The sequence below is a fragment of the Chenopodium album genome, chromosome 23 (assembly GCF_948465745.1).
Source record: "Chenopodium album chromosome 23, dcCheAlbu1.1, whole genome shotgun sequence".
Lineage (NCBI taxonomy): Eukaryota > Viridiplantae > Streptophyta > Magnoliopsida > Caryophyllales > Amaranthaceae > Chenopodium > Chenopodium album.
In genome coordinates, this window is record NC_137856.1 from 26,240,459 (window position 1) to 26,266,637 (window position 26,179).

The 26,179-nt window shown below is 33.3% G+C and overlaps 2 protein-coding genes across 4 annotated transcripts; one reads left to right on the forward strand and one right to left on the reverse strand.

Moving 5' to 3' along the window:
- The first annotated feature begins 11,496 nt into the window (after window positions 1-11,496).
- Window positions 11,497-16,968, forward strand: LOC145608435 (uncharacterized). Its single transcript, XM_081664051.1, has 7 exons — window positions 11,497-11,744; window positions 13,272-14,272; window positions 14,378-14,459; window positions 15,471-15,537; window positions 15,993-16,181; window positions 16,277-16,337; window positions 16,707-16,968. The coding sequence occupies exons 2-7, from the start codon at window positions 13,504-13,506 to the stop codon at window positions 16,877-16,879; spliced, it is 1,341 nt and encodes a 446-aa protein (XP_081520177.1). The 5' UTR covers window positions 11,497-11,744; window positions 13,272-13,503; the 3' UTR covers window positions 16,880-16,968.
- Window positions 16,969-17,576: 608 nt separating this feature from the next.
- LOC145608437 (uncharacterized) lies at window positions 17,577-25,860 on the reverse strand. Of its 3 annotated transcripts, none has more exons than XM_081664055.1 (10): window positions 25,413-25,860; window positions 24,587-24,648; window positions 23,939-23,993; window positions 22,969-23,067; window positions 22,600-22,686; window positions 20,468-20,584; window positions 19,001-19,093; window positions 18,785-18,815; window positions 18,110-18,297; window positions 17,577-17,933 (listed from the first exon to the last, which is right to left on the reverse strand). In XM_081664055.1, the coding sequence occupies exons 1-9, from the start codon at window positions 25,506-25,508 to the stop codon at window positions 18,116-18,118; spliced, it is 822 nt and encodes a 273-aa protein (XP_081520181.1). In that variant the 5' UTR covers window positions 25,509-25,860; the 3' UTR covers window positions 17,577-17,933; window positions 18,110-18,115. The 3 variants fall into 3 exon arrangements, with proteins under 3 accessions (XP_081520181.1, XP_081520180.1, XP_081520179.1); XM_081664054.1 differs by having other exon boundaries at window positions 17,577-18,022; XM_081664053.1 differs by having other exon boundaries at window positions 17,577-18,297.
- Between the last annotated feature and the right edge of the window lie 319 nt (window positions 25,861-26,179).

Here is a 26,179-nt window from a genome sequence, read left to right on the forward strand (position 1 = left end):
CTTGAACTTAGTCGACAATGGAACCTCTTGTGTCTTGAGCTTCCGGCTTTACCAAGGTAGCTAACCTCAAACCATGTCTTCCTTAGATCAGGCACAACACAAATCTAATTCTTTTCCTATCTTAGACCGTAGTCTCTAATCAAACAATTCTTATTGTGTTTATGATGGAACTTCTTAAACAGAAAGATAATTCATTTGATATATAAGGTTCAAGGGGATAACGTTCCCTTCTTGAACTAACTTTTATTTAACTTGAAAAGATTACAACACTCATATATTACAACACACTAACTAAAAGCTTAAACAGACATAAGTCGAACTAGAGTTTTCTCTACTTTAAGAGAGATGGAGAACCAATCTGTCTCTTAAGGTGAGTATTTTTCTCTAGAGAACTCTTTAATGCTTTCAGAGGAATTCTCTAGCTAACTCTTCCAACTCTGCCTCCACTTCTTTGCCTAATACCCTTTATATAGGGGAAGGCTCGCAAAGGTCACCGAAACTTTCTATGGCTTACAGAAAACCATGACTCAGCAAGTGAATATCGTTCACTCCTTTTCTAAAGATTCTTTAGAACAAATAAAACGTGCTTCAACAGTTATAGTGGAATACATTATTGCTGGTGTGAACTCAGGACTCCATCATATTTTGTAGACCACCTTCGTTATCTTTACTCTCTTCATAATGGACATACATTTGGTTGTCTTTTTCAATACCGAGATCCATCACACATTTGGCAGCATACGATTCATCCCATGTGACAAAGATATCACATAAGTGCTCTTTTCCCTCTAAGGATAAATATCTCCCAGCTTCAACTTGTTCAAGATAATCATACACTGATTCATCATGTAACACTCCTTCTAAATATCTTTTTAAGAGCCAGACCAAGTTAATATCCTATATTAACAAACTATGTTAGTATCAACAATAAAAAAAAATATTTCATTCATCTTCTTCCTTTAAACTCACACAGTAGACAAATTTCATCAAAAAAAATGGCACAATACACTTGCTTCTTTTTTCTCCATCAACACCACTAACAACCCCTTCTTCCATAAACGCGGACACGATGCCCGACGGCGGCTTTGCCGCCAAATTTAAAGAAAACCCTAAGAAAAAAATACACAAATTAAGGGAATGGTTAGCCCAAAATGGTAGATATTGTCGAGGGTACCTGGTCTTTAACAATGGAGCATCTGTTAGAGCTTGAAGAAAGCTTCAATTCGGTGGGGTTTGAAAAAAATTGAAGAAGGTAAAGACCATTTAACTATTAAATTGCTCATATCATGATTTTTTCAGTGGTTCATTGTGGTAAGCGGCAATTGTAGTGGTGGTGAAGAAGGGACATTAAACTCCATTGTTGAAGCAGATTTCCATGGTTGAAGGCTTGAAGGTCTAATAAAGTTGCTGAATTTACAGTCTTGTCCGTAAATAACTAACGAAAATGACTTTTATACCCCTATATTAACAACTTTTGTTTATATAGGATATTAACTTGTATTTTCTCATTTTTTTTTAACCATTCTGGTGCTACTATTGTAGTATTACCCACATGTATTATGATTGGTGATTCTTCCTTTATTTCTATGAACTGGTTAAGATACTGAGCAATATAGAAAAATCCATAAGCTCTTGCTTCCGTAGGATCCTTTAATTACTCGTCTCTGTTGGATACATATTGGGTCTTTGACTTTGCGATGAACATCTTCAAACATGATCAGGAAATGTGGAGAGCTTATTATTCCTTCAACCATTTCAATGTTTGTACTTTGTACTTGGACTTGTTCAACTCTTCGTCCTTTATATCTTGTTGCATCATAAATTCTCCTAAATACATATTTCTGGAATTTTGTGAGTCTCTCAAAGAAAGTAGTATTATTATCAGGAAATAGTATGATGCTATGAACCATTCCATAATCCCGGTAGCGCTCCACCACATACAATGCCCTCCATTCCAGAGAATGTGGATGAATTGACACAGTACCCACTCTGGAATTAGTGTTGAACATTATTCTACTTCCCTATAGATCATAAACATCATACAACTTGTGTGATCTTGATACAACTAAATTTTACCAGAATATAAAATCGTTATCTTTTATTTTGTTTAATATTATATCCTGAATATCAGGAATAAGTCGCAAGATAAGCCATTACTTCATACACTAGGAACCTTCGAACTGCTACATGACAACTTTTAATCAAACCATCTCATGATCTCTTTTTTTATGAAACAATCATGGCCTCCATCAAGGCCCAAGTGGAGTTTGAAAACCGCTCCATTGCTTTATCATTTTCTTTAATAAGAGTTTTTCTCTCTACCTCCATCTTTTCTAGTTCATGGGCAGGAGGTTTTTCTGATGTCTTATGCTTCTTCGCCATTGGCTAATTCTCTGGTCAAGCTATCGGCTAGAGAGTTCTTCAATCCCTGTATATGTTCAACAGTAAAAGAGAATCGGTTAAGCCATAATTGCCAACGCAGAAGTCTCCCTTGCGCTTGCATATTAGACAAATTCTTTTTAACAAAACCAAGTATGCCTTTGCAATATGTTCTTATTAAGAACTGTTCAGGGCTAAGAAGATTAAGAACTTCTCGATTCCTCTAATAACTGCAAGGATTTCCTTTTGCATTGTGGGATAATTTAACTCGGCTTTATTAAAACTTCCACTATTGTATCTGCAAAGTCTTTCTCCTTCTTTGACTTTAAATACAGCACTCCAGTGGTCATTAGTAGCATCTGTCTCAAGGATTAAATCATCTTCAATTCACTAGTAGGTAGTAGGTAGTGTTAGTATAGGAAGATCTTTACACATAGCTTTTAAATTTTGAACAATTTTAGAATCACTTTCCTTCCAATTCCAAGTTATTTCTTTCTTAAGTTTTTGTTGTAATGGTTTCTTTAACAGAGAAAGATTTTCAATGAAATCAGAAGCATAGGTTAAACATCCTAGAAATCTTTCTAGTCGTTTTCTATCTTCAATCTTATCTGGGAATTTTTCAATCTTTTCTAGAATATGTTTTTGCAATATTATTTGTCCTACTTTAATTTCTAATCCTAATAACTCAATTTCTTGTTTAGCATATACACATTTATCTTTTCCAAGGATTATACCATACTCAGCACATTTTTGAGTTACAGCTTAAAGATCATTCTTATGCTGCTCTAAGTCTATTGAGAAGATTAGAATATCATCTATGTAAACCAAACAACAATGATTAAGTTCTCTAAAAATATTATCCATTCTTCTATGAAATATATGTGGAGCATTTTTTAACCCAAAAGGCATCACTAACCATTCATAATGCCCTTGAGGGGCACTAAATGCAGTTAATGGAATACTTTCTTCTTCCATTTTAATTTGCCAATAACCACTCTTACAATCCATTTTGGAAAACTATGTGGCTCCTTGTATTCTATTAAATAACACAATTTTATTAGGAATGTAATAGCCATCAGAAATAGTATTGTCATTTAATTATTGTTTGTAATTAATGACCATTCTAGCTTTTCCTCTTTCTTCTTCTGCATGATTTCTTACCATGAATGCTGGACTATTGTGAGGGCTCTTGCAATTCCTAAGTAACTTTTTATTCAATAATTCTTTTATTTGTTCATCGAATTCTAATATGTCTTGGTAGTTATAAACCACTTACTCTAATAAACTTATTAGGATTTGTTAGAGTTACCTTAACAAATGATTTATCCTTTTCCCAATATTTTAATGGATGTATGGAATATAGTTTTTCACATAATTTTTCTTGCTGCTTATTAATCTGATCTATTAATGATGAATCACACTCAGAGATTCTAAGTGCAACCTCTCTTTGTGTAGGTGTAACCCTATCACCAAGCTGGCTGCGCATAAATTCCATAGTCTGATGAGTATAAGCCTTTGTTATCTTTTGTATAGGAACAGAATGACCATTAATAGTAAAGATAATTTGATCAATGGTTTGAGTGCATATAGAGTAAAACATTTGAAAGTTATTTCATATTATCATATCATGGCTAGGTTGATCAGTTGCCCATATAATAGGAATAACAGATTAAACTCCTCCAGTTTTTATTGGTAATTCTTCAAATTATTTTCGTATGCATCATGACACTATTATTAGCAATTCTAACTTGCATAGGATTTTTAGCCTTTTTCAACAAAAATTCTGGAAATAATGATCTTTTTCCAAAACATGTAGAACATCCATTATCAATATATGCACATAATTTATATTTATTATAATCTTCAATGCATATATCAATTGGAATATTAATGCTATTTGGATTAGTACTTGTTACTTCATTACAAGCTTTCATTTGCATATTAACTTCATATTCATATACTGGTGCACTCACAGTTTTGGTCTTATATCCAATTACTTTTCTTTTATCAATAGGATATTTGGATCTTCATTTAACTCTAAATTAGAATATGAACCCATGTCAATGCTATGTCTTGCCGGTTGTTTTAAGGCTTTTTTTACTCTCATATTTTTCATTTAGTTTTTTTTTTTAAAACTAATATTTCTTCTTCATCCTCTTCTGGCTTTTTCTCGCCTTGTTTTTTCATCTTTATTATTGTTGCATTTTGTCTACTTAGACTAGGTGTTTTAAGACTCATATTTATCTGTATTTTAGGATTTGTAGTCATCCCGATATGAAGTAATCCTGAATCATCAATTAACATCTTACTTGATCTATTACTAACTGGAGGATTCATAAAGAATTCCTCCCAAGTTTTTTCAATTTCAATTTCGTTAGGATTTATATTTATAGGTGTAATTTTTTTTAGGGTCTCCTCGTTGCTCGTGTTTTTGAGCATCGACTACTTGTTTCTTAAAAGATGAGTCTATAGTGTTTACCAACTTATAAACCGCCTTCCATGGTATATGTATGGGTCGTGTTCCTTTATGCATCTTTACTCCTTCTGTTAATAGCTTGATAGCTAAAATTTTTGACGCAAATGAATCTTCTAAGCTCACATAATATCTAGATTCACATATATAGCTTATCGTTCTTTGACTTAAGTTACATGTCATACCACTAATTATTTAATCATAAAACTCTTTATGTCTAATATCACAAATAAAACTCAAGCATTTAACATCCTTGCCAAAATCTTGTAATTATTCAGTCATAAACGTATGTATACTTATACTGCACCAATACAAATATAGCTATAATTTCCTTTTTCTTTATGTTTCTCAGTACTTTACCAGTTTATGATATTAATTTCGGCTGCCTTTTGTTCACAATCTTCGATTACTATATTCCCTTCCATTTCTTCACATACATATTTTGTTCTAGTTTTAAAGAAAGAAGTTTTATATATTTTATTCTTAGTAATTTGTGGGAAATTCCAGCTTTCTTTATTTATCTGATCTAGGTCATTATCTTCAAATGAATACCCAGCTCTTTTTAATTGACCTATAGTTTTTTGCTTTTATCCTCATCATTGTCATATGATTATGAATTTTCTAACTCTTCTCCTTTCATCATATTATTTATTACTTCATAATTTTCTTCTTCAAATTCGCTATCCTCAAGTTCTTCATGATACTCATTTTCTTCTTCTATTTTTTCTACGATTCCTTTATTATTATTTAAAGCCAATTCTAAAGCCTCGTCTTCTGGTATTTCTATGTAGTCCCAACTACCTAAGGCTCCCATTAATTTATGATAAGCTTTCTTACATTCATTAGCATAATGTCCTAATTCTCCACAAGGCCAACACTTTCATGTTTTTTTTTTTCTCAGGACAATATGTTGCCTTTCAGAAAAACCTACTTGGTTTTCAATATTTGTGTTTATAGTACTCTTTATAAGCTTCTTCTCTTGATCTGTCGAATTTATTTTTCTTGTAATTCAATTCCTTTTCTTATTATAGTTTTTTCTTTCACATCCATAGTTATTTGGGAAATCCCAACAAGTGAGGAATTGTCTCTTCATTTGTTGAGTTCCTGCAACCTCTCTACATTTCTTTTCAATCCATTTTTTTAAAAAAGCAATTCTGTATCCTAGGGCATCCTTAGCTAAGAATTTTTCTCTCCATTCTTGATATTTTTCACTAATCTCTTCATTAAGAGGACTCGGTAATTTATCGTAGAACATTCCTAGACTGGTTTCATTTTCGGAAATTTTGCCAACAACTACCATTTAAATGACCACTTTTGAGAACAACTACCATTTAAAACTTTCTTTTAAAAAAACTACCACAAAGTCACAAAAACTTTGAGTAGCACTACCACGTTTAACTTTCCGGGAAGATTTTCCGGTTGAGAAAGCCTAGTTTATAAAATTTCAATCAATTGTGTTATAGAAAACAAGAGATTTCGATAATTAAACACAATTATAGATCAATTATCTTTAATTTTGCATTATAGTTTATTTAATTTCTCAATTAAATCTTAAAATTAGGGTTTATGGTCAAAAAATTGAATTAAGGGCTTTACGAAATTGGGGGATTTGGGGCAATTGAAGTGTATAATCTAATTAAGGGTTAATGTAGTGCAATATTATCATTTAATTTGGGTTTTTTGAAGGAAATTTTATAAAATATGCCCCAAAAACGGAGATGCTTGCCGGAAACAATAAATGTGGTAGTGCTACTCAAACTTTTTGTGTTTTTGTAGTAGTTTTTTCAAAAGAAAATTTTAAATGGTAGTTGTTCTCAAAAGTGGTCATTTAAATGGTAGTTGTTCGCAAAATTTCCTTCATTTTCACCAATTTTTTAATAATGTGTCTCAAACTCCATAATGTAACTCTCGACATATTTCATATTACATATGGACAAATTACTTAATTTTCTTTGATATTCCATTTGTTTTTCCATTAGGATCAGCTATAGGACCAATGAATTATAACTCAATGTATTGACATAACTGCCTAAACATTCTAGTAGGAGATTCATTAGCTCTTAATGTAGTTTTGACTTCTTCTTTTATTCCATCATACCAATCTTCTACACAACCATAAAAACTATGTTCGCTATAATTTAAGAAATTTTCAGAAGTCCATTCGGTGTTTAAATTGAGTACACTACTTATGCTCTTTTTTCACTGATTTAAAACATCTTGATTATCTCTTGCACCATCTAATTTAAGCTTATAACCAGTTTGACTTAAAGGTTCAAGAACCACTTCTTCTTATTTGGGTATTTGCTTAGGCATAACCTTGACACTAAATCGGGTAGTCTTCCCTAGTATGTATCTTGGTCGTGTGCAACTTCCTTCTCCTTGGTACCTAGGTCTTTGGATAACATTGTTTACATTAATGTTTTCATTAATAATTTCTTCTCCAATATCATTATTATCCATTACTCTTTTACCTAGTTGATTTTCAATCTTTTGTTGGACAACTTCTATGGGTAGAAAGTTTAGATCATTTAACTTCATTAATCCCATTTGTTGAAATAGATCTTCCTCTAAAGTAACATAATTATTTTCCTATATTTTATTATCAGAAGCAATCCCTTTTTCAGAAATTAAATTCATGAATTCGTTAAGCTTATCAAGGGCTTCTTTCATATCAAATAAGGCTTGTAATTCTTCAAGCGTTTTCTGCTGAGGATGATGGCTCAAATTTAGTTTCTTTATTGCTCTTTTCTTGGTTACTAGTAGGTCTTTTAGGGGTGTGATACCGTAAACTTCTTATTTTTATCTAGATTTTGAAAAGGATATTTATATTTATAAGGAACAATCTTTTCCTTATTAGGAATACTTCTTTATTAAACTGATGTCTAACCTCGTTTGTTGAAGCGAGTTGTACTTGTTTAACTTGTTCTTTTAGCTCACTTAATTTTTTTTATTAATATCTGATATTGTTGTTAACAACTTATGTTCACTGCTCATGCAATGACAATGTATGCTATCAACTTCTACCTTAAACTCACCAATTTGATCTACAGTATAATTAAGGACTGGGCCAAAATTATTAGTGTTTTCCGAAATACGTTAGTAATGCTTAAAATCAGGCTTCTTACACTCAGTAGAAGGTCTAGTATTCTCCAGTTTTACTTAATTATTAACAACTTAGTTTAAATTTTAATCGTATGGCTTTGATGCCAATTAAACGCAGCTATATACCAACGAGTTAGGATACCAACCAAATATCAACTTATACTAACAACAATGTTTGTTAAATATGATACAAACTGCAGTACTATGATGATACCATGCCAATGTGTTATTGGATGGTATTTCAATAATACCGAGGATGGTTTTCCTTATATATCTCGTTGGTACTAAATTTTAATATACAGATAAGGTACTTTTTTTAATTTACAAAAATACCCTTGGTTGAGTCCACTTGGACTCTAACTAGTTGAGGCCAAGAATTTCTGATATACACTCGGGTAACTTGCTCATTAATTTTTGCTCATTTAATAAATGAGCAATTTTAAATAACATGGGTGTACATAACAGACTCTCCTTTCTATGGAGTACAAGTATCAAAATAGTCATTAAACTGATAAATAGGGATTGTTAAAATGCTTGTGCTTCGAGATCAAAGAAATGAATATAGTCGTTAAATTATGCTGATAAATAGGGATTGTTAAAATGCTAGTGCTTCGAGATTGAAGAAATGGATATTAGAATAAATGAAATGAGAATTTGGTTAGATTTCTTATCTTATGTGAGTACTTTTTACGGGGTAGAAAATAGTCAATAAACTAAATCGGTAGGAGGGTTGGTAGAATGCTAGCGCTTCGAAATTGGTAAGATGAATATTGGAACGGGGTAAGATTATTGTCCAAACGTTAATTATCTTTGGATTTTGAGAGTTCATTGAAAAAAACACTTTACAAAGATCAATACATTAATGTTTTGTTTGGTATCTAGTAGATTGGTAACATAAGGCGTGCAACAATGACAATTTACGGCTAAGAACAAAAGAAAAAAAAGTTGGATGCATGAAGGTTTTTTTGTTCAAAATTTGTGAATTTAAATATAACTTGGCAAGTAAAATAACATTTTAACATCCATATTAATCAATTTCATCACAAACCTATGAAAACTTCAAGTATATCCTTTACCACCCAATACCACCCAAAATAATAATGGATGCATGACACTAAAAATTTGTGAAGTGGTAAAAGAGATAATTTTGGGTGAAACAACGTAATCAAGAGAATAAACGATAATTTTCCTTACAATTGAAATAAAATTCAGTCACATACTATCATTATCATTCATCACATAACCTGTAACTGTATTTGTACATATATAAGGAAAAGTTTTACATCTTACATGTCATAGTAAGATCACGATGAACTAATGAAGATTTTGAGTAGGATAATCATAGGAATATTGTTTAGCATAAAGGCATGCCCTTAGGACTCCACCACATGTGCCATTTGTGATGAGCTATTAATCGTATCTATCATAAAGGTATTACATACCCATCCGGCATATGACATTTGAAATTAGTGTGTTTGGGCTTCTTAGATTTTTAGTGATGTCAAACAATTTAGCGGTTGTTTTTTGTTTTGATATCAGATATTGTTTTCTATGTGCGGTAACAGCTATGTTAATTCAGGTTCTTGAAGATTGATGACCCTCTTGAATAAAGTTCAAGAAAAGAAGAATCATCATAAGTTGATCAAGGGAAGCTTCAACGCCTGAAGAATATGAAGATATCTTAAATAAGACTTTATTTTATTAGTTAGTCTTCTTGTTGTAAATGTGCATGAGTAGTTGGTTAGATTTGCGAAATGTTTCTCATTAAGGAGATAATTAAGTGTTGTGTGAATTAGGAACTCAGAATATTGTACTACTAGTTGGAAACATAACAAAAAGTATGTTTACTGAACTTGGTCCATTAGTTGACGAATGTTCAATATGTTCAAAGGTTGAGAATCTTGTCCTTAACATATTTTTAGCATGAGAATATTTGCAAACTAGGAGGAATATGTGATTGTCATAATAAGAGAAATTAATTATTTCACATAAATCTTAGGATATTATGCTATTTCTATTTGTGGAAACTAAATAATATAGAAGATGTTTTTTCATCATGTGAGTGATGCATTATGGAAAGTATCTTCACCTAAGTTATGATCTTTTAGGTCAAGAAATACTTAATCTCCTAAAGAACTTTTGACACAATCATATTTCTAGTTTGAGTTAAAAGCTTTTCACGTATATATTTTAGAGGTCATTCAAAAAGCTCAACACACTTCTTGGGAAACAATTTGTCAATTTATCAATTATTTCACACATTTTGTTATAAGTTGCTCGAGTAAGTAAACAATCATTTGTAATTGCTTTTGTTTTTCTGAGTTGATTAACAAGAGTAATTAGGATGAGGAGGAAATAGGCTTTGAATTGAGTTAGCTTTGGTTAAAAGATCACCAAGAGCTTCTCCAATCCAGATTTGACACAACGCTAAAAAACTCCGATCACCCACCCTTTTACAATAACACCAACAAAACTATACAAGAAAAGCAAGAAAAAAGCTATATAAAGAAAAGATGCTAGCCAACGACCGTGGATGAGTAGCTCTGCTAAGGCCGCTTGCGGCAGAGAGGAAGAAGGGAGTTGGCCTTTTATTAGAGAGAGATGAGAGCGTCTTAAGAACAAGTATAATCTGTACTAATACTTTTTTTTAGTTAGTGTATGATTTGGATATCTAACATATAATTTTGAGATTTTTATATGGATTATGATTATATTTTTCTTTTCTTGTCAAAAAAAAAACATTATATCTTTTAACTAAGTAGTATAGTTTGAAATTACTTAAGTTAGCTGCCTAATAAAGTATATACTTACATACTCTTTTTCTCTAATAGTGCAACATGAGAAGGGGAAACGAATTTTAAGAAGTAGGGAGAGAAATAAAGATAAAGATCCATGTGATGATGAGAGCAAGAGAGAGATACATACTAAACTCTTAATATTTGTTTTAATATTAAGTTATTGATTCATGGAGCTAGGGGTGCTAATTGAGTTGAGTAGCTCGTGAGCAACTCGTACTCGACTCGGTCAACGCTCGGTCAAAACTCGACTCGACTCGAGATGGTAACGAGCACGAGTTGAGCAAGTTCTAACTTGACTCGACAAGCTCGCGAGCAACTCGATAATATATTATTAATATAGAATTTTGCAAACAAAGTTTCTATCTTTAAACAAATTTGACACTTACTAAGTCTTAATTTATATCATAAAAAAGGAAAGAGTAAATTTTTAATAATATCTATATATAATAAGGAAAACAATATAAATTAAACTAAAAATAAATAAAGGTATATTATAATAGAAGGACCAAAATTTTAACGTGCAGATCGTGAGCTACTCGACTCGACTCGAAACTTTAACGAGCACGAATCGAGCAGTTTAATTTGCTCGAAACTTTAGCGAGCACGAGTTGAGCACATGTAAAAAGTTTTCGAGTTGAGTCGAGCATCCCTCGTCTTGTAATCGACTCGCAAACAAATAGAGACGAAACCCACCCTAAATAACTCGTAAGATCTTGTCAAAATAAAGGAGGAATCTTCATCAATTTGTTTCCATTGCCACACCACAACACATAACTCAAAGATACATTTTATCCTTAAAAAATTTCTTGGTTACTATTATATGTCTGAAATGCCTCCTATATCTTCCTTCTATGTTTCTCTTTTAATTTCCCTCTAAACCTTTCCACTTTTGCGCTGCACCTCTCTCTCTATCTCCGCCATTAAAGCGTAATCCGAGCTCTCCATTGACGCAGCTTCTGAGCTTTCTCTCCTCCATTGAAGCGGCTTCTGAGGTACAATGTTTCTCCTTTTCTTTTTTAAATTATCGAATATCAATTTCACATTCTAGGGTTTAATTTCTCATCAACGTTGATTTTATCGTCAATTTAGGGTTCGATTAAGGTAATTTGTTGAACTAGTGGTTGTAATTACTGAGGTAATGAAAGATTATGATGAGAGATTTTACTGCTGGAATTTTGCTATGTGTAATTTACGTTGATATTCTTAAGCTAGAAGAGTTTTGAAATTTTCGATTTTTACTTTGATACGAGTCAAAATTTGATTTTAATGTGTTGCATGTTCCGACCTCATTCGAGTTCACGAGCTGAGCTTGGGTTTTGAGGTATTTTACCGAGCCTGCCTTAATCCCATTGAGCTCTAGCCGAGCCTGCATTTTCGCCCCCTAATGAACCATCTTAACTACCCGGATATTGCCTATGAGAGTATAGAATTAGATTGTGCTTTGTTTTCCAAATATACTCTTTGTTAGATAGAGGGAGGAAGAGAACACAATGCTGATGAAACCATGGTGAATCCTTATTTATAGAGGGTCGGGGCAATGTGACGCTTAATTCTTAACGGAAAGTGTTGTAGTTTTGAATTAGACTTAGAAATCAAAACCTACTCTACTGAATAATTAATTCTAAGTAGTATTCCTTCTTCCAATGCATAATTGATACCTAATGCCATCCTCTAGGAAATATTAATAGATGGTGGTAGAGAGCCGAAGATGTGTGTGTCTTCGTAAAGAGTGTTTTGAGTTTTCTTTGTCCTGGGAGAAAGGGATATCAAGTTTGTGTAAGCTCTCAAGTTCTTAAAAATATTCTTCATCCCAAAGTAAAGACGAGTCCAAACTCCAATTACAAAACCTTCAGGGTCTATTTAATTGTCGGTGTTCTTGCATGACTGCAATGCACAGCCTTAATCATGCTCGATCATGATTGGTGCCATCCAGACTGTATATTACAGATACTCTATCCAATTTGAATTGTCCAAGTTTTACTATGACCAAAATTCCAAAATACATATCCCTGCTTTTTGGTTAAAATTTTTTAAAGTTCAGCAAGAGTGGCCATTTTTTAGAATCTGAACAACGTTTTACGTTTTTGGTAGTCAAGATCAACCTTGTTAGAACTTTTTTTTTTTTTTTTGGAACAAACCTTGTTAGAACTTAAATGATGTTAACTTATTTGTGATTGATAGTGTACTGTTTGATTAACTTCGAGTTTTGACACTCTTCAATGCTTGGGCTATGGACACGGATAATTGTGCATCAAAACACAAGTGGTTATGTATATGTATTGTGACAAAAAGAACATGGATATGTAACTATTGCTACATAAATAAATTAATAAAGGAACATATCCCATGTTCTTTCTTCTTAAAGTCATGTTATTTTACATAAGCAATTGTGTTCTTCAGGTGCACTGAATTTGTGATTTACTCTAGCTTTTTTGTAACTCTGTAGAAGTGGTGAGTTGCTCATATTGGAATAGAACGATAACCTGATTTGTTTAATTATGGTATCCTAATCTTAACAGGGCTTATGTAAATTGGAAGAGGAAACTAATAGCATTGGTGAAGAGGAAATGTTGTTATCCTGAGCGGGAGAGAGACAACTTCATGCAACGAATGACACAATACCCATTCCAAGTTGCATAATTTGAGACTTGGAAGAACATAAGAAATAATTTAGAGCTGGCTCCAACTCTTTATTTTTCAGTCAATATACCAGTAAGGGCAGATGTTGGAACTGCCCAAGCTATTGGACAAATGGGCCCTTTGATGAAAAAGGAAATGGAAGTGTCATGCAAGGTGACGAAGAAGGCAATGCATAATGTAGAGAGCCATAACTTTCCTGTTTACAAACAAACTGAGAAAGGCTATATGTCTTGTCTAAAGAAAAAAAGTTATTGCTCAATTCATTGCCTTTCACTAGGGAAATGTAAGCAATTGAATGGTACCCTCCAAGGACTTGGACCAATTAAAGAATGTAATTTGAAAACATCACAAGCTTTTGCTTCTGAGGAATTTTTGCAATTGCCTACCTCGGATTCTAAAGTGGACCAAAAGGCTCCAATAGGTTCTTGTGAAGATGGCTTTGTTGTTTTGGAAGCTTCTCTTGGGACTTCAGACAAGAGACGTGAGGATGTTGATTCATTGTCAATGAGCTCTAATAGTAGGATAATTAATTCTAAAGAAGATGTTTCTAGTGAGTCAGTTGTCTTGTTAGAGAATCCGATAGACATCTCAGGAGCTGGATCTTTCTCCCAGAAACATGAAATGCAGCCGTCATTGCTTGAAAGCCTCAATGGACATGAGCTTTCTTTATCAAATCTGAATGTTAACGATCCTTTCTCTCTGGCTAATATCAGTCGAAATAGTAGCATACTGCATTTATTAAATTATTTTCCACAAAAAGTTCCCACTTTTAGCTCAAGAAAGAAGCTTCTTATTCTTGATATCAATGGCATATTGGCAGATATAGTTTATCCTCCTCCCAAGGGATACAAGGCAGACACTAAAATTGCAGGACGGGCAGGTTTGTATTGATGCTTAGTTAACTTTTCCACCTTTGGGGTCTACTGCATGTTTTATGCATTCAGCTCAGCTGAATATGTGCTTTGTTTGCTACTTATTTGTGCAGTTTTCACTAGACCCTTCTGCTCTGATTTCTTGAAATTTTGCCTTGAGAGATTCAATGTGGCAATATGGTCATCAAGATCAAGGTAAATACATTGTATTTAGTACTTTTTAGAATTCCGCCACACACCCCCTCCCCTCCCAACTTGAAAAAAAAAATTAAGGCCTTCATCCTTATGGACACCGTCACCCTTGACACTAGAGATGGAGCTTAGGAGTGTGTCCGAAAATTGGAGCCTTATGTCAAGCTTTTAAAAGGCCTTATATTTCCTTGCAGTAATCTTTTGATTTGAGCTTCATAAATACATTCTTTAGTAGTTCTTTACCATGAAAATTCTTTTTAAAAGAATATTTTCTCTTTGAGAACCAAAAAAAAAAAAAAAAAAGCACACTTGTTTTGAATGCTTTGGATTCAGGAAATTAAATGATATGCAAAGCTAATTATGAACTAAAATGGACTAAAGGAGAAAAAGAGATTTGGGGCCATAAAGTTGATAGCAACTATAATGATGAGAATGGCTCAAAAAAATTTCGTACCTACTACTTTCTTTGTTCCAAATAGTTAATTCGATAATGGATTTCAATATAATTAAGGGGACAATGTTAAATGTGTTCACAACCTGTTGTTTATTTTTGCAAATCCTCATTTTATCTTTAGAAATGAGGTAGTTAATACATTAAAGATGAGAAACTTTCAGAGCTTCAGAAAATTTTAATAACTTATTGTCAATGTAATTTAAGATCTGGGACATCAAAGGACTGAAATGTTGGGAGTTTATTAGGAGAACTGAATATTTTAATTACCCAAGTTAAATGATCTTCAATGTGAACATTTGATAACCATGATTAAAAGAGAAGAGATAAGAAAGTAGACTCTGAAACCATATACATTTTATACGAGCATCAAAATTGCTGCCCCTATATCGCTTGAGTAATGTACATTAATATTGCAAATTATAGTTAATTTGATTTAGATTTCTGCATAGTGATCTGAGTCACTTAGGGTGTCCAATGGAATTGATTGTATCTTGTATAAATCAAATTTCTCCATTGTACTTATTAAGTTCATGTATAACAATGTTTTTTTCAATTTGCAGGAAAATTATCGATAGATTACTTAACTACTTGATAGGAGATATGAAAGACAAATTGATTTTCTGCTGGGTAAGTAATTATCCCATTTTTATATTGTCAGCAATGACTGGAAAATAATTTACAAGAGTGTGCAAAGCCTAGAAATCTAGAACAGTGCACAAATTAGTAGCCTCACATATTAGGTTGAAGATCCCTGGAAAGCAAGCTATAAGATAGGGAAAGCATGCAAGTTGCTTTGTTCAAAAGGACCTGATGCTCGGTCTTGCAGAAAGTAGAGTAGTATGTGTCTGTCAAAATGCTGGCTTGCATAACTTTGTTACTTGTTTTTTCAATATTAATGTAACTGCAGTTTTCTGGACAAATTAATATAGTTCTTAGACGTTTCATAGATTGGGTTGATGTCATTTTAAAAAGATTTTCAACCAACTTAATTTTCTTGGCTTTATACTATTGAAGTGGATGCTTGGACAGTCATTGGTGCATGTCTACGAGCTTCAAAATTCAATGCATTGCTTTTTTTGCAGGATTTATCCTATTGCACTGCGTCAAACTTTAGAACCTTGGAGAATAAACACAAGGCATTGGTTTTCAAAGAGCTTAGAAAAGTCTGGGAGAGTTACGATGACCCTGACCTACCATGGAAGAAAGGTGAATTAAATGAATCTAATACATTACTGCTGGATGATACTCCTTACAAGGCATTGCTCAATCCTGTAAGTTGATCACCGTTTCTACTGAATGTTTGGTAGATGTGACTTTGACAAATTCTTGCATTAACCTTTCTTCTAAACATGTGATTCTTGCACAGCCTCATACTGCTATTTTCCCATACTCTTATGACTACAAAGATGGTGCAGATGATGCAATTGGTATGACTCACCTGCTCCTTTGTCAAGTTTACCTTAACTATCTTATTCTGGGTTAATATTCTGTATGTTGCTTAAAAGTATGCATAGATTTTGTATTTGCGTCGTTGTGTATTTTCTGGGTCTGCATTATTGACCTGGCCACATCCATTATTCCATTTTTTCCTGTTATGGTGTGCAAGTGTCCTTGGTAAGTTGGTAACTATTAGCTTTTTATAGTTACGATGAAGTGTCAAGTCAATAAATGCATTGGTTCATGTTCCTGAAGTTTCTGTATCATTATTCTGAATTAGCTTTAGCAGAAGTTGAACTAATTTTTCAAATGGGAAGATTTAAAATTTGTATCCTGAGCATGGAATAATGCAATTACAGGTCCAGGAGGGATCATTCGAGAGTATCTGGAAGAACTAGCTATGGCTGACAATGTACAGGAATATATAGAGCAACATCCATTTGGTCAGAGCGCTATCACTGAAAGAAGTTTGTCCTGGCAATTCTATGACAAAGTTATCAAAGGACAGAGTGCAGTGGCAGCCGGGGGTTAACCTGTTCTATCTTTTGGTTGTTCAATATCAAATTGAATTTCAAATATATCTTACCTGATTCAAGAAATTTTGCTTTTGTTCTTGTCTTGCCTGATGTGTTTATATGCTGTGCCTCACTTTTCTTTTGTTGCAATGTAACAATAACACCATTTATATAGGAAGCAGGCTGAAATATAAATTATTTTTGAAATCAATTTAATCGACTACTCCATTCTAGTTACTACTACCTACTTCCTCTCAGTTAAAAAAATTGCTTCCTCTCAGTTAAAAATTTTTGCAATCATGGACCGTTGGGCATTCTGCATTTGGCGTAACTACAGTAAGGTAAATCACCTCAAGCTGAAGAGTAAAAGTGACCACTTCCAGGCTTTTAGGGTTGTAAATACTCCGTCATTAGTTAGTGTTCATTATAGCTTGTAAGTGCATCACAAGCAACTGGAGATCCCAAGGTAGGGAAGGTACTCCTCATCAAACATCAAGTTAATAGAAACATTACAGAAATAGCTGAAAGCTTTAAATTTTGTCTTCCGCGTGAAAGCAAGTAGAAATATGGTAGAACACCCAAAATCTGGCAGCTGCTGCGAGGAAGGGGTCGTGATTCCTTCCATCTGATCACCTTAAATCGTTGTTAAAAAAGGGGTACAACATTATGTTTCTTCTCCTTTTTGGCAACAAGACAGAAATGCAGAAGATAAAATATCTCAAAGTTAAACAGAAAGAACACTCTATAAGCTTTTTCTTATGTTTTGTTTTGGTGCGGATAGCACTAAAAAGCAAATTGTTAATTACAATAGTCAACAACTAACAAAATTACAGGGAGAGAAGTGTTACATCACTTACATGAGTAGAATAAGAGGAAAGTAAGATGTTTTAAAAATACAAGGGTGTTGACTAATAGTTAGATGTAGCCTAGCTCAACGAAAATATTTCTTTCAGCAATATCTTCATCAGCATCTTTCATTCTTGCTAATTGCTAACATGAGTTCTCTAGCAAAATCCTTGTCAATCTTGACTATCTCAAATTAGCAGTTCCAATTCAGCATAAGGGAAAAGGCTATACACAAAGGAAATTAGCGGCCAATTTCACGAAGGGAAAAGTAATGCTAAGGCTGTACAAAATGTAGGAACTTCGAATGCATGTTGCTACACAAAAATGAAAGTAAGAAGCATCAATGTCAAAGGGCATGAGACTTCAAGGCACAAAATGAAGAGTGTGTAGAAAAATTCTACCGATTTTCAGTTCTGCTGGCTATCCTGGGACAAATCCGTCCTAACAATGAGAGGTTGTTGAAGATCCCCTACCAGATCACCTGAGATAGGCAGCTCGGAGCAGGGCAGGGTATCTTCATTCTCAGTTTCAGCCAATGCATTTTCTAAAGCAGTCTTTGCCACTTTAGTTACACAAACCATCAATATCACTGCAAGCAACACGAACCATCAAGATGATGCAAAGCAGAAATGCGCTCAATTTACTATTTAAGCAAAATAGTCAATTCAAAAATTAACTTAATACGAAGTTGCAGGGCATTAAAATTATTCTACACTGAACAAACATAGCCACTTAGCCAGTTAATATATCAATCAAAAAATATTGACCCTGATAAGCTCAAGCATAATTAATACACTCATACTTTTCATTCTGAATCGGAAACCTTGAAAATTTCATTCTGATGTTTGGATTACTAGCTATTACTTGTATAATTCAATATAGAAGTATAATTTTGGTCTAAGTCATCAAAATTCAGAATACATATGCCTTTAGAATGTAAAGCACCTCCAATAACAAGAACATATTAATAATATCAGTTTAATTCATTAATTTGCACATTGTCAATGAGTCAAGATATGGATAGAACAAAGCAGTGCTACTGCTTGTAAAATGCAGAAGAGGCATCTACAACATACCTGAAACCATAATACTTGATACAAGAAGTACCTGCATCCACAATAACACTTATTAGTTTAAAACTTTAAATTCCATAAAAGGTGTTTTAGGGGGGAGGCAAAAGCAACCCATGTAGTGGTCATGACAGGAACATAATAACTGTAACAGCCATGAGCAAGGGAAAATGTTATTTTCTGAAGTGTTAACACATCCAAGCACAAATTAGCAGATCTTACCCAACGGGAGGGAGAGAACTCATGCCATCCATGTGTAATATCTGAAAGATCCTTGAGAGTTGTTCCAGCATACACCAATGCAAGTGTTATAGGCTGTAATCAAAACCAAAAAGGGAGCATTAAATAATTTAATTCCCCAAAGAAAAAGGTAGACAAGTGGTTAACAAGAAAAAATAAGATATATACCACCTTAGTTCGTAACATAATTATAATTTATAAATAAGAATTCAAACACGTTCAAAGATTAACTGAACACTAATGTTCTCATAAGTCATTACAAAAGGCAGGGCAGACATGCCAGGCACAGAAATCAAGTTTTTGCAAATTGAGAATTCAAGACTATAGTCCTACTATCACTTTGTTTGGATAGAGGAAATAGAAGGAAAAGAAGAGAGAAGATAAAGGGAGGAAATTTTTTCTTATTTGGGTCAAGGATTGGGGAAGGAAAGGGAGGGATCCATTTTCCCCCTCTCTTTAGCATAATCCCTCAAATTTCCCCTTCTCTTAGCATAATACCTCCAAGCACACCCCTCCCTTTCTCTTCCCTCCCCTTCTCTTCCTTCTATGCTATCCAAAGAAAGCGTACATTTAAAAAATAATAATAAAAATAAAAAATAAAAATAATAAAAAATAAAAAATAAAAAAAATAAAAAGAGGACACCAAATCCACATTATTTAAGCAGTTTGGAGAAAACATGATATGGGTCAGTCAGAGGGATCTACACTTTGTCAAGGACAGTGTCTCAGCAGATTAAGCAAGCTTTATGTAATATGCATGCATGATGCATCATATGATGCACCTTTCTACAGTTTACTGCTAATTTTTCTAGCACAAAGGAATGGAAGATAATTGGACAATAATCCAACAGAGCATAAAATACACCATAAATTACTTTGACAAGAACTATATTTTAGGCACTATACCTTCTACTGGATCACTTGGTATTCTATAACATCACTAAAAAATAGAAGACTTTAGAGTTTAGACAGGTAATTCGCATAAAGGTCATCTTGCAGAATCATCAACATTTTTCAGAAAAATACAGGTCAAAGTAGACTCAATTTCATGTCATTAACCAGTAAACACTTAAATGTTGTTCTTGTTGATAAAGATGAGCAATAAATGAACATTGTTTGTCTGTTTGACCATAAAGCTTCAAAGGAAAACCAGACTGACCAATTTTACAATTTTTACAATGATGTACTTTACAGATAGAGAGTTCATTCTCATCCATGCAATCAATTTTATCTGCTACAGTCAAAGTTTACTCCAAAGACTTTTTTCCTAGCCTAAGCTTTCTCTTCAAGTATAGAAGACAAATAAATACAAGTATGATATCTTTTCGCACTCACTACAACAAAAATTATGTGGGCTCAAACACAAATGTGCAATCTGTATTATAACTGATAAACGAAGATTGGATAGAACATACAAGCAGCTATGAATAAATAGAGAGTAGAAATTACCAGCATCCCTAACCAAGAGGCCAGGACATATTCCCACAGGGGAACAGGAGTTACAGACAGTAGGTAGTTCAACATATTAAATGGAAGTAAGGGTACAAGCCGGAGAAGCAAGACAATCTGTTAAAAAAAAAAAGCACATCAAAAAAGATGGAACAATCACATCATAAATGAGTCAACAAACAACAACAACAGCAAAAAAAAAAAAAAAAAAAAAAAAAAAAAGGCAAGCAGCCATCCATTGTCCCCCATTCACCCTTTCCCCAAAAAGAAATAAACTAGACCCTTATCTAGAACCTACAGAGAGGACACAATCTTTTTTGCATGTTTTAAGTGTAAATAGTCTAGCAAATTTGCATGCAATTCAGAGAAACAATGGATGTTTTTGCTAAAACAAATTGATCATTTGGCTTCAACACTCAAGACTCCTCCACCATCGAAATAGCATGGTACATATTTCAAGGTAAAATTCATGAGCAAGATTAATTAGACAGTCTCACCTTAAACTCACCTATTCTGTTACTTCCTAACAAAACCTACAAGAAACTTTTTACTAACTTTTAAAGAGAGAACAAAACTACATCATCAAATAATTCAAGTACTCATGAGAGTCATGGAAGAAGCTGTGATGGATCCTGCAGATTTAAAGAACTATACCATCATTTCACTTAATCCACGTCAAAGTAAATTTCCAGAATTTACCAATGCAATGCTGTCAGCCAAGACTAGAATCGGTACAATTACTGAAGTCTAAAGCACAAATAAACTTGGAACAGTAACAGTAGTGATTGAAACTACTGAAAGAACCAGAGAATGACAAATTGATACACTTAAATCCCTTGTTTTTACAACCTTCCACAGTGCTTTTTTGATTGACACACGTTGACTTGCCACTCTTCACAAACTCTACTTTGATTAGTTTTGTGATTTATTATAACGATAGAACAATCATGTGGGATCTTATCATAATTGCCTAAATGTAAATTTTCATAATATTACCTTTTGATTGTTGATAATTAGAAATATTAACCCAATAAACTTTGTGCATTGACAAACATGATAAAAGAAACTTGTCAACTTAAAAAAGGACAGAGGGACTATTAGATAAAAGTAAAGCAATTCTAGATCCCTTAGTCCACTAGGGAGAGGAAGGAAACAATAATATTCAAGCCACTAACCTACTAGTTCAAACTAAGGTGTAAGTTATTTGATTGAGCCCTTATACTCCAAAAGTCCAAATAACAAAACAAAGGTTAAATCATGGTCTTAAAAGCCCGAAAAGCTCCAAACTGACAATGCATTAACAAACATAACATGGAGTCTTTAAAAATCTCAATAACCTATGAAGCTGAAATACCGGGGACAGGTACCACTGAAACATGTGAAACCATTTTTTTTTTGTCTGAAACTATGCAATATGGTAAACCCAAAATCATCAACAGTACCCACATCTTTTAAAATGTCAATAATCACATATCTGACAAATAATAAAGGTGTGGTGTGCCGTATAATGAATCTTAGAAGGGGAATATTTTTAGAATTCACTTAGGAAAAGAAAAAAAAAAAAAGTCTAATTTGTTCTAACAAAATTAAATAAACTCTGAAGAAATCTTCTGCACTTCTAATAATCCTGGTCTTGCATCATCAAATACAAATAATAGCTACATGAATCTCGAAATCTCAAGGCAGTACCGCTACATTAGACTCTCCGAAGCAGTTATTCATCAATCAATCTTGTCAGTCAGGAAAATTACTCGGGAATTATTGCTATTAAATTTTTCTCGTGAATCATTGTTGCACTAACAGTAAAAGGGCGGACTCAGATCTACCAGTTTGTCCATGTCCCACCTCATACCTCGTAGAGTCAAGTCTTAAGCAAAGAATTGTATATATTTTGGTTGATTGTAATTAAGAAAAAGAAAAAATAAAAAAAGATCTAGCAATTTTTCAAGCCCACAGAAAATGAGTCAGCTAACACTTAACAAACCGATTACACTATTAGTAAGTTCCCCAATCTAATATTAAAAAAATATGACTATGGAATCATGAACCAAGTATTCATATAAAATGTAAATTAAACTGTCATTGAATGGAATTTGCCAAGAAAATGACAGTGCTCAACTATTCATTCATACCTTAAAACCAGATCTTTGTATAGCAATAGCAACAGCCCGAAACTTAGGGTAATCCTTGATTTTAGAAATAACAAATGACCTTCCAATCTGCACACATGGTTCAAATGTAAATTAATTCATGCACCACATTAAAGAAGTAACAAAAATATAGCCTGCTATAGGTAGAACAAAGAAAAATGTAACTAACTTTCAAAATGTATGTCATACCATCACATAAATTCAATTTCAAGACTCACAAATGACATGTGAGATTCAACTAGACACAGAAATTAAATTTGTGTAATATAGCTAAGTAAAAACTACATACAGAAATTCTCCGCCCCTTCACATATCAAATTCCAATTAAAAAAAATAAGATAAAGTACTCACAGTTCTTCCCAAAAGAAAAGCTGCAGTTGCCCCCAAGGTAGCACCTACAGAATCAGCAACAAAACCCAGAAGCAACCCATAAAGATAGCCACCACCAAGCTGCAGAACGACAGGTCCAATCAATACAGTAGCATCAAAGACAGTGACACAGGGGCATGAACTTACAGACAAAATTTATTCAAAGTGCAGACAACAAACACGTCCTTTAGCATAGAAGATTAGTAGGAAGGGTTGGTATCTAATGGTAGATCATAATGAGACATGAACACCTGACTCAATCATTTGTGCTATTTCCTCTATTTAGCATTTAGGCATGAAGGGCACACTGAATAAATGTTAATATCAACTACGATATAAAAGTAACCTTTCCTCTCAGTTCCATCCAAAAACTAGAGCACATCAGGTCAACTAATGCATTTACACTAGAAAATGGTTAATCAACACAAATCCAATCTATCACAGAAGTAACACAGCAGAAATTGAATACATTTGGCAATCCATAAAGCTACTCCCACTGCTTTTATTTTTAAGTACTCCATTTTGAATAAGCACGTCATACAAAACTTTGACCAATAAGATCTTTATTATCAATAAGTATAAACTATAATAATTGAATATTAATAAACTACTCATTAAGACAATCCAACAAGTACCCACAAGATTATATTTTTTTCTTACAAATAAATCACTAGCATTATCACTTTTGGTTCATGTAGCCAACCCCACCAGCCCACCCAAGGAATTAAGGCTTTGTTTGATTGATAAATCACTAGCATTGGTCAAAGTAGGTCAAGTGAATAGTGCAAAAAGTCCCAATGAAGCACTTAAAAAAACAAAGTCAGTATTTTGACTAATAAGAATCAAGTCAAGTCAAGTCAAGTCAAGGAGAATCTCAAGGGGAAGCTAGCAGCCTAGCATGTAACCTCTTTTGCAACAGAAAGAAAATCAGATATTATTATTCATTACTTACAGTGAGCACTGAAGCTGGAACTGCCAAAATAGTCAGAGGGATGTATGCAACAGCCCTATAAACATCAAAGGTGAACATAATCAGTCAAAATTAAACATAAAGCTCCAAGCACCAATAATATACCAGTACTGAGATTCTGAGAACAAGGTATCGCATGTCACTCCAAGAAGCCAAGGACATATATATCACCACTTCAGAGAATAAGTAGATCCTTGGCTCAAACCTTACAGACAAGATGCAAAATTTTGAAATAAGAAAGAAACTAGGCTAAAAATTAGGGCAACACGAGTAAGATATGACAGTAATTGATGAACTATGGGGTAATAATAATTCACCAATGACAGCCTATGCCAACTTCAGATAGATTGGAACTCTCCAACATGCTTCTCTTTCTACAGATTCTATGAAAAGCCAACAAAACAATCCCAAGAAAAGGATTCACAGAAATTTCAGATAATAATCAACTAATCAAGCATCTATTAAGGACCACAGCAAACATGGAACTTCAAGTCTAAAAATTAAAAGTAAAAGTAAGTCAAAACTAAACATTAACTGTAAGGTGTAAAAGAGTATATCTTGAAGGAAAAAATAAAGACAGAACACTATCAGGCAAAATTTGTTTCAGAAGGACAAAATCAAATGACTTACAAAACTAGAGGCCCCCAATTTCCAAGGTTTTGATCCACCCACAAGAGAAAGTTTTTTAATATCTGCAAGCAGAGACAACAATACAGCACACTTAACTTGACATGAAAAAAATGTTGCAAATGCTACAAAACCAATAAGATAACAAAAACAGAAGAACTTTGGAGCCCAAAGTTAGTCTGTACTTATATCCTTGCACAGCAGCATAGTGAACTTTTGTCTTCAAATGAAAGCAAATTTACATGATAAGCCACATCAACGTTTGTCATCAATTCTTATCAAGTTCAACTATTAATTCAATCAATTTTTCATGTCACAATGCCAAAGTTCAACTAGCAAGTAATACTAAGAGCTAAGATAAATCTAAAAGTATAATTTCACAGCATAACTCAATACAGACTTTGCCAAACTTATGGTAAGAATGATTAAGCTTTGATCAATCCAAGCTAAATTCTTCGAATACGCCAATTTTGTGATGGTAATAGTAATTTAATAAATAGAAATTATTTTTGATTCAAAACTCATACGTCATGTTTATATTGTATATATAACTCAATATTCAATTTTAGTTCATGAAATGAATTATTAATCACCATTTTATCACTAAGCAACATTTCCCAAAAATCAATCAAAATTCATATGAAATTACTCTACTAAGAAAACAGAAAGTTGCAAGCTTTGACATTCAAAAATCATAGCTCATAAATCAATTACTCCATTAGTGGATCAAAATCACTCACCATACATAACATATATCCAAATTATTCAAACCCTAATCAAAACAACATCAATTAAGAAAAAATCAAAAAGGGGGTAAAAAAAACACGACCTTTTCAATGGGGAGCGTGAAACAAGCTGTAGCAATGGCGACGATGAGGAGCAAAAGAAGGGTAATTCGAAAACAATTTAGCCATGAAAACTCCATGAAAATGAAAACCCAGAAATCCCAAACAATCCCTAAATTACTCCTCAACAATTATGGGCTTAAAAAGTAATAACAACAAAATTAAACCCCATCAAAATTCAAAACATCTCTTTCAAAATGGTAATGGTGGGTGTTTGTATTAGGCTATAAGCTGACTGTTGCAGGAAATGGAGATCGGAAAGTGCAGAAGAAATTGCCGATTTCCCAGAAATTTCTCTCTCCTAAGTATAGGATTAGGGAAATGATCTAAATTGCGTTACTTTAACACGAAAATTGGTGAGGTGCTCCGCGTAGACGAATTGTCGTTACTTCTTGTCGTGTTTCTTCGGGAGTAAGGATTGAGTATATATGATATTCAAGGAACAAAGTCTTATGTAAATGTCCGTGATCACAAATGTCTTTATGCTTGTTTTTTTTTGGGAAATTATGAATGGTACCCTTGTGGTTTTGGCTTTTATCAATGGTACACTTTACTAAACTTTTATTATCAGTGGTACCCTTATACTTTACCCTTAATTAGTACAGTAATCTCAACGTTAAACAAATGTTAAGTATGTTTAATTAGGAGGGTAAATGGGCTGGGGAATGCGAAAAGACTTCAATGCCCCTTTTATTTCTCCCTCCAAAAATCCCAACTTTTTTCCCTCCTTTTATTTCTTTCCAATTTCCTA

Coding starts and splice junctions, on each gene's coding strand:
- LOC145608435 (XM_081664051.1), top strand. CDS start 13,504: ATGGGCCCTTTGATGAAAAAGGAAATGGAAGTGTCATGCAAGGTGACG. Junction 14,273..14,377: donor TAAAATTGCAGGACGGGCAG/GTTTGTATTGAT, acceptor TTATTTGTGCAG/TTTTCACTAGACCCTTCTGC. Junction 16,338..16,706: donor TGGTGCAGATGATGCAATTG/GTATGACTCACC, acceptor ATGCAATTACAG/GTCCAGGAGGGATCATTCGA.
- LOC145608437 (XM_081664055.1), bottom strand. CDS start 25,508: ATGGAGTTTTCATGGCTAAATTGTTTTCGAATTACCCTTCTTTTGCTC. Junction 23,994..24,586: donor AATTGGGGGCCTCTAGTTTT/GTAAGTCATTTG, acceptor TGATGTTTATAG/GGCTGTTGCATACATCCCTC. Junction 18,816..19,000: donor AGTTCTCTCCCTCCCGTTGG/GTAAGATCTGCT, acceptor TTGTGGATGCAG/GTACTTCTTGTATCAAGTAT.